General features: G+C 34.7%; 2 protein-coding genes across 2 annotated transcripts; both read right to left on the bottom strand.

The window, feature by feature from the left end:
• Positions 1 to 143: 143 nt before the first annotated feature.
• On the bottom strand, positions 144 to 2630 carry LOC102077789 (uncharacterized). Its single transcript, XM_013270314.3, has 6 exons — positions 2480 to 2630; positions 1891 to 2220; positions 1415 to 1777; positions 1194 to 1331; positions 1057 to 1100; positions 144 to 975 (listed from the first exon to the last, which is right to left on the bottom strand). Exons 1-6 carry the CDS (start codon positions 2520 to 2522, stop codon positions 841 to 843), a joined length of 1053 nt encoding a protein of 350 aa, XP_013125768.1. The 5' UTR covers positions 2523 to 2630; the 3' UTR covers positions 144 to 840.
• A 1747-nt stretch (positions 2631 to 4377) lies between these two features.
• Positions 4378 to 7760, bottom strand: LOC102076285 (uncharacterized). Its single transcript, XM_019364232.2, has 6 exons — positions 7671 to 7760; positions 7250 to 7576; positions 6275 to 6628; positions 6012 to 6149; positions 5856 to 5914; positions 4378 to 5771 (listed from the first exon to the last, which is right to left on the bottom strand). The coding sequence occupies exons 1-6, from the start codon at positions 7711 to 7713 to the stop codon at positions 5637 to 5639; spliced, it is 1056 nt and encodes a 351-aa protein (XP_019219777.1). The 5' UTR covers positions 7714 to 7760; the 3' UTR covers positions 4378 to 5636.
• Positions 7761 to 8769: the final 1009 nt, after the last annotated feature.

Here is an 8769-nt window from a genome sequence, read left to right as displayed (position 1 = left end):
TTCCTATGTGTGGTTTAACGTTCTTATAGTAGCGAGATGATGCAACAGACCTGTAAGTTTCGTTTCATTTGGTACATTTTCCTGTTCATCCTGACGAATCAGCAACATAACTTGGTTTTGTACAATTCATAATAAAAACAACCAAAAGTCTTGTATTTTTATTAGCTGTAAGTCAGGTGACTTACAAGTGGCAAAAAGTATCCGAATAAGAACAGATGAAGAAAGACAATCACAGTGCGGCAACAAAAAACCTCGTTATGATTGCTTTGGTTCCTAGCACAGTTGTCTCTAGTTTTTTCCATTTATCTGCAAACACTTGCTAGCTACTAGCCAAGTGACAGAAAAACTTGAAAAGGTGTGATACACACTGTAAATGGAGAAGTTTCACCTCTCAATGTAAAGATTTTGCCTCAGAGCTGCAGCCAACATGTTGCAAAATCTCAGTTTTTACTGTGAACACAAATGGGAATTATTTTACCACCAACTGCCATCAACCCTCAGAAGGCACTTGCAACCGGTCTGTTACAACGGGTAGTACAGAGTGGATTGTTCATCATCAACTATGACTGTCATTCATCCTAAATGAATGTCTTGTGGTTAGTGGTCACAAACCTGAATTACAAGTTTCAAAAAAACCATCAAAATAATGAATCAAGATTTATAAGTGGGCTCACATTTACATTATTTTCTGGATGCAGAAAATGTATGTTACAAAACACAAACATGGAGTGATGGATGCATCAAGGGCAAAGGTTTGCCATCGATGAGTCGAGCCACATTCATAAGAACATTTACCTAAAACATAAATAATTAGCTGATGGCAAGTATTTCCAGTGTCGGTTAATCCATTCCAAAAGCCTTGACGGCTGCATAGATCCTTTCTCGCTCCAATGCTTTTGTATTTCTTTTTCTAGCACTGTCAGTTTTTATCGTTGTAAATATGACAGCAGAGTAAATGCATGTGTCCTTTTCTCTCTGGAGAAATGTGGGGGGAAAAATGAAATGGTCAGTGTTAATAACAAAGAATAATTACTTTTTTTGATAAGTTAATCTTACCTTCACGTTTCTTTTTTCAATATTTTCTTTCAGGGAAATAGAAGCTAGAAAAGAATAAAAATTAATTTACCAAAATTAATATTAAATTAGTATTTGTGACAGTAATTGTGACAGATATATGGCATAAGTAATATTACCATTGCAGTCACACTTGTTATGCTTGATGATGTAAATAAGAATGCCAATTGTAATCACACTTATGACCAAGACAGCACACAACAGCAGAAGAATTATATTGCCTGTCAGTAAACCACCAAAGGTCCCCAAGCTGGTTTCTGACAGAAGAAAAAAAAATTAATCACATTTTTTTTTACTTCTAATTAAGAGCAACAGTATCATCAGTATGTGTCAAACTCACCTTTTATATTGAGTTTTGTTCCACTTCCAAAAATAACCTCCCCACAAGTGACCAGAGCACAGTAATAAGTCTCAGTATCTGAGGAGGTGATGTTCTTAGAGAGTCGATACACACAGCTTTTTGAAGACGAGGTTGACTCAGGTTTCTTGTTACATTCATCGGATCCTTTTCCATCAGTGTAAATGATGCTCGCAAAAGATTTATCTGCTCCAGCACCAAACCAGTGGACACTGTGTTCATCAGGACAAGAACTGTTGCCAGAACTAGAGATGACCGAACACTGGAGAGTCACTGAGTCTCCTGGCTGAACTGGATCAGTTCCTGCCGGCAACTGAACAACAGTGTAGTTTGACTGAGTGTTTTCTATAAAAAAAAAATGATAATAATATGGAACTTAAAAAAGGGCTGCAAAGGGTGAAAGTGTATAAAGAATCTAAAGAAGGTTAAAAAAAAAAACAATGAAAAGACATCATTACCATTCAGAGACAAGTAGGTTGAATTCCAATGATCTTTACTCCAGGTAGAGGCTGCACAATGATAGAGTGCTTCATCTTCTCGGACAGTTGAAAAAATGGTCAGCATGCTCATTACTTGTGTGCTGTTTGCATCAAATCGTGACTGAGAAAAGCCTCGTTCAAATGTTGGCTTTTCAGTAGCTTTCATCAGTGTTGTAATTAGTTTAAGGCTACCACCAATGTTCTGTTTGTACCACTTGACTCGTGTGTTACTATACTCCAAATCAGGGAACCAACATGTGAAGGTCACTGAGTTACCAAGTTGACATTTGGTCACTGAGAGTAGAGCAGCTGAGGGAAAGCACAACAGATATGAAGATTATATAAATGCAATTAGATAAGAATCATAATATTGTAGATTTAGGAAAGAAAAATAGAAGAAAAAAAATGCATACACATCATCAATCTTATGAAACAGCATATCCACAGGTAAAGCATAAGTGCATTACTTGCAATTGGAAGGCAAATTGAATTATTTTACTACAAAAAATGACAATTGGGTAAAACCTCTACAAAACGCTAAAATGGGACATAGGTAGATTGCACTTACATCCTTGATGAAGCAGAATCAGTATAATCCATAAATGCAACATCTTGATGCTTTTTGTGATGTGGGCTTTGGTTTTTAAGTGAGTGATGCAAGATTGATGTGATAGTCCCGACTGTCAAGAGAAGCCACTTGGTAGCTGCTTTCAGAAGTTCATTTCCTGCATTGTGTAACATGCCTTTGGAGGTTTTTGTGGTTTGCTCAAACAGGTCAACCTTCAGCAAAAATATTTTAATAATCTAATATGCCATATAAGTTTATGAGCATAATATTAATAATTATGTAAACAGAGAATATAGCTGAAGTGAAAAAGCTGAGGTGACAGCTAAAATATCCAGTCAACAGTTCTGGGGAGTTGTGATCCTGCAGAAATTTACAGATAAATAAAGTAATGAATTTGTTGCAGTTATAAGGCTAAAGGCTCAGTATGCTCACATTCACAATTTAAATAATGCTTCTGTTCAAAAGGCAGAGGTCATTTGCTGTATTAACTGTTTTCAAATATCAGCTCTAAAATGACTTGCTTGTTGCATTTGATGAAAATCAATAAAGGGTATTAAGGTATTTATTTTTTTATACACATATACATTATTTGTAACTGTAAATCAGTGCATCTTTTTTTTCCTGGAGCAATGGGTTTTGCACAATTGTTCTGTAAAGTTTAGTTACTCTTTTTAACTTGTATCACATTTGATTTTCATTTTTGATTTCCTGAGAAATAGGGAAATACCCACCCATGTACTGATCATAGTAGCCTTTTATGAAAAAACTTGCATGCGTTCTCCACTGTTAGTCCTGTGGTTGAACCAAATGTGCATTCTTAACACATACAACATCTGTAAGTAAACCGAAACTTTACAGTCTCTGTATCACTTGTTTAGAGGACTATAGTTTAACAGCTTTCTCCAATCCACAAGTGTTAATGCTGAAGAATAAAAAATTTTATTCTTACGGTTTTCTTACTGAAGGAAGTCTGCCTCACAGCAGTTCAATTTCTATTCAGTTCTATTAACATAGTGTCAAATCACAACAGTTGACTCAAGTTGCTTTACAATAAAGACCCGACAGTAATACAGAGAAAACACCAACGATCAGACAATCACCTATGAGCAAGCACTTGGTGGCAATGCTAGAGAAAATCTCCCTTTTAACGAGATGAAACTTTCAGCAGAACCATGCTTAGGGTGGGGCATCCATCTTCCATGACTGGTTGTATGTGAGGGGAGGAATGGAGAAAAAAAAGGAGTAGAAATGTCTATATAAGTGTATGGCAACCAGAACAGCCTGTTTGTCATTTATTTGAAATTATGTTCCACTTCAGAATAATGTTGAACAGTAAGTCATTGTGCTTTAGAGCGGGGCTGTCTTGTGATTGACACGTTGCTTATTATAGTTTATTGTGTCGTGTCCCTCACTTTCTCAGTCAGATTAACAGCTGGAAAACAAAAACAAGGAAATACTAACAGTCAAAATTGAAGTTAAAGCTTCAGAACAAGATTTGATAAACCAGTGAGTGATTTGATAATGGTTATGTCCATCTTCTGAATGCAGATACTTCTGAATACAGCAGACTGATACCAAGCTGATCCCATCTTATTGCTATGTTATCTCCATTTTGATACAACAAATCCCTTTGAAGAGAGTAGCTGACTACACGTGCTGGAAGACATGGACCCATCTCTGAAGCAACCATTTCAAAGTCAATTAGACTTCAAGTTAATTGCACATGGCGGCCACAGTAATTTTGGTCATTCTACAGTTTTGTAGTGTGACTATAGCATAACTAGCAAATTGACAAGAGTATGTTAATAAGGAGTCAGAGACAAAAAGTAGTGAACTAAAGAAAGATTTTATTGAAACATTCTCAAAAGCTTAACAAAAAAAAAAAACACACAGGGTAAACACAATTCAGTAGCCCTTAGGTAATTGATTACATAACATTTTTTTTGTGCCAGGTTTCAAATAACAATAAAAACGTATTTTGACAAATGCAAACAACAGCAACAAAAGATTATTTCATTATTATTGCTTTTAAAAAAAAATCACCAAATTAAGAAAAAAACACTTGCCAACTGAGCTCAAGCATAAATAAAATTGTTCTATTGTTAATAACATAAATAATCAGTTCTATAAATCTAAATAAACAGTTTTTTTCATGTCCAAAATAAAATGTACTGCTAACAACAGCAAAAAAAGCTTAGTTTCAATTGGCTGCAGGTTTCCCAAACCATATAGGAGTATTCACTACAGCTGCATAATAACCTGTCCTAACAATAACCATTGCCTATTCCAGAGGTCAGCAACCGCTTTGGAAAGCAAAAATCAATTAAAAAAATATTCATGTACTAATTTATTCTCCCTCAGTTACATCTGTCATCTATCCTTGTGTGTCAGAAGTATTGTATAGCTGAAATACATTTTATTTTTTCAAAATACCACATCTCGGTGACTCTCAAACCCCAAAACACACAATGCCAAATACTTGTTTACCCCAATGACTGGGTTCTATAGCACAAATAAAGCGATGTGGTGTAGGTTAAGTTCCAAAAAGCTGATGGAAATTATAATCCCTGCTAGTTAGCATCTCAGTAAGAAAAACCCTAGTTAGTCAAAAAAGCCCATTTATTTTAGAGAGGAATGACCATCGATGAGTCAAGCAGGGGACCTCTTTCACCACCTTACACTGCTGTGTTTGCAGCCAATCCAAAACTCTCATGGTCACTGATTGCAATGATACTAGTATCAGTCATTATGCAACTGTTGATAAAGTTGGGAAACTTAGAGTCAGCTGAGACTGAACAGGTGACAAAACATTTCCCTTACTGAGAATACTGTTCAGATGAACAGAATAAACTTTCTAGGATTGTATGTATTGATTATTGTATTTTATACTTGGTTATACCAAAAAGTTGTCCATTTTAAAAAGTGGTTTTTATACTAAAAAGACATTTAAACTCCAATAAACTACAAACAAACTAAATCCCCAAAAGAAGGCCCAAATATACGATCAAGTTAATAGGTTAATATAAATATTAGGCCTAAATGAATACTTGACTGTTTCATGTCTCTTGGGAAAATACGCTCTGTTACAAAATTTCTCTCACATTAAAGGCCATCAATAAATAAAATGTATTGATTAGGACCTTCACTGTAAATGTATCTACTCATACCCTAAAACTCTGACATCTGCGTAGATGCTCTGTCCATCGACAGATTTTTCACCCCTCCTTGGATTTCGTCTGACTTTCTTTTTTGTAAAATTAGGCACAGAATAAATTAAGGGCTCTTCAATTACCTGTTGAGATAATGTGACAACTTGATTAAATGTAGAAAAAACATAAATGTTGCAGTGAAACAATTTAGTTTTAAAACAGCCTACCTGCTGATGTTGGTGGTTGCCTGTGGTCATGGTAGAATGTGTTTCCACTACAGCAGCAGCTGGAATAAATTACCCAAAAATAATAAGTACAGATGCAATGAATTTCATAATATACTGAAAATTAAATATAGATAAATATAACAGAAAATTCATTACCATTCGAACAATTATATGTCTTGTTCTTGATGATATAACTCAACAAGGCTATAACCATCAAACTTATTGCCAAAGCAGCACACAATAGAAATACAACTGTGTTGACCACCTGAGAATCACCAAATGACCAAATGTTGTCTGAAAAACAAAAAGATCAAACAGGAAAGGTTAATCGCTATGAAAACATTTCCTTAAATGTGCCTCCTGAAAACTAGAAACATTTTGTAGATTTGAAGATGTATATATTGCAAAAACGTTGTTACCTTCAATATTCAGTTTTGCTCCATTCCCAAAAATGATATGTCCACATGTTGCCACAGCACAATAGTAGTTTCCAGAATCAGAAGAGCTGATCTTGTTCTTTGAGAAGTTGTAGACACATTTTCGAGGAGAATAAACATCAGACTGCCTCTCACATTCATCACCACTGCTTCTATGAACGTAAATCACACTGGGATATGTTTCATTCATTCCTGCTCTGAACCAGTACACATCCTCTGGACATGTATTCTTCTGCAGGTCAGAGAGGACTGAACACTGTAGAGTTACTGAGTCTCCTGGATATATCGGAGCTGATGGCAACTCTTGAATGACAATGGGGATGTCAGGTTCTGGTCCTGGAAATAACAAAAGAATAACAAAAAAAAAAATTGCAGGTAATTAAAACCACTGCAAGAATTGTTATTTTTCACAGTCATGAATTAAGCTAAACTTATGACACCAACTGTCCCTCAAACTTATGGATGATTCTTAACAAATGTATTATTCCACCCATCATGAAAACAATTAACAGAAATATTTTAGCAATCTGCCACAAATTTGTTTAAAAGCAAAAGTTATATTGTTATTTCAGCAAACTGAATTCATGTTGTTATACACTCATTTAAGCTGACTTCTGTTCAGGAATGCAAGTAAATAAGATTGGGTATCTTAATCAAAATATAGTAAAGTACTTTACTATTTTTTCAGCTTTTTTGTAAAACAGTACATTTAAAAATGCATGTATAATAATGTATAATATTGATATTTTATTATAAACATATGCTTGTGCATGCTGGCGCATTATCCAACAGAGAAACATGAAAAATCATTTTGGTATTAACTAGTAATAATTAGTAAGTACTGTTAATTAAGGGCAGCTGTGGCATAAACCTTACAATGAGTGGTAGTTTAATAAATTTGTTAATCAAAATAAATTCAAAGTTGAGCATCAATAAGGAGAATATTGTGTCATTTACCTTTGACTCTTAGGAAAGTAATATTCCACTGTGTTGTTTTGAGTTCAATCACTTCTTTACAGTAATAGAAGGCAGTGTCATTGAGCTGTGTTTGAATTATATGGAGAACAAATGTTCCTGTTTCCTGCTTTGTTGTAATACGAGGAGTTTTGTTAACAGTGGCATGATCAAAAGTGTAGGTCGCCCCTAAGACTTCAGGCAGATTTCCAGCAACAACTCGGATCCAAAAAAGTAATCCTGACAAGTTAGACCGGCGACTACACGTCAGAGTCACATCTTCTCCAAGAGGAACATTTGTTGTTACAAAGCTTTGGTCATCCATGCATTCTGAAAAATAAAGTCAATCCTTTACATTTATCCAAGCGTAAAAAGGTTACAACTACTGAAACACAGTGAAAACTGAACACATATGCATACTTACGCCCAGCTGTGAGAAAAAGTGCCATACACAATATGATGAACATTTTCTGGTTCAGACCTCAGTTAAAATTAGATTTCACTGCAAGATGATTAATCTTAATGTGGTTTTATCAAATGGGAGTGGACAGTGAGATGGGAGGTAACCATTTTAAAACAATCTGATTGGTCTGTAATAGTGTTAGCTTTTAAATGTCTTTCCAAAGTTAAAAGTATCTCATTGTCTCCAATGAACATACATGACACGAGCAGTAACAAGACTCATAAGTAACACTCTGGAAAAGATTTCCTGTTCAAAATTTCCAGCCATGTTACAAAGAGAAACGTTCCAAGACATCACTTTTTGCTTAGTTGCCAAAAAAGTGGCTAAAAATTACCAGAAAAAGGCAATAATGGAAAATTGTATCCAAGATTTTACATTATAATTCATGATATAATTTTAATTATTGATAAACAAAACATTATCAATACAGGAAGACGAAAAATCTTCACCAAAACACAATACAGACAATGCAGGTTCCGTGTCAATCGTATGTCAAGAGAAAAAGTAGTATTTTGTGATTTTGCAGCAATGTTAAGGTTAAAATGTCCAAACTGTAAAAAGGCTACATGAAAAGAAAATATTGCTTCGTTTATTTTGGGCTAAACTAAAACCATGAGAATTTATATAATGTCAGAACTTTCTTTTGGTAACATCTTACACACGAGTCTGTTTTTCTCTTTGCACTGCTGCCACCATTTGGTGGAAGCTGGTTTATTAATTCACTAAGAAACTTTAATTCAAGTAGCAGGTTTTTTCTTACTGAGATGCTTGTCTCACTGATGTTAGCTGATGTTAGTAGATTTAGATTTTATATCTACATTATTTTGGATAATCTTTGAACCCACTGGACCAAAAGTAATCTGTCTTTAATCTGTCTTTTGATTTTTTGCTTGTTTACATGCGTTTTCCTGGTCTCTAACTGCATCTATACTAGACAATTCATCAAAAGTGACCCTTGATTACTTTAACAGTTAAAAAAAACATCTACTATTACAATTACCAGCCATAGTTTGAGTCATTTTTTGTCTACCCATCTGTACTTCTAAGTAGTTAATAATTT

This window comes from Oreochromis niloticus, linkage group LG2 (assembly GCF_001858045.2).
Source record: "Oreochromis niloticus isolate F11D_XX linkage group LG2, O_niloticus_UMD_NMBU, whole genome shotgun sequence".
Classification (NCBI taxonomy): domain Eukaryota; kingdom Metazoa; phylum Chordata; class Actinopteri; order Cichliformes; family Cichlidae; genus Oreochromis; species Oreochromis niloticus.
This window is presented reverse-complemented; position numbering and strand designations above follow the sequence as displayed.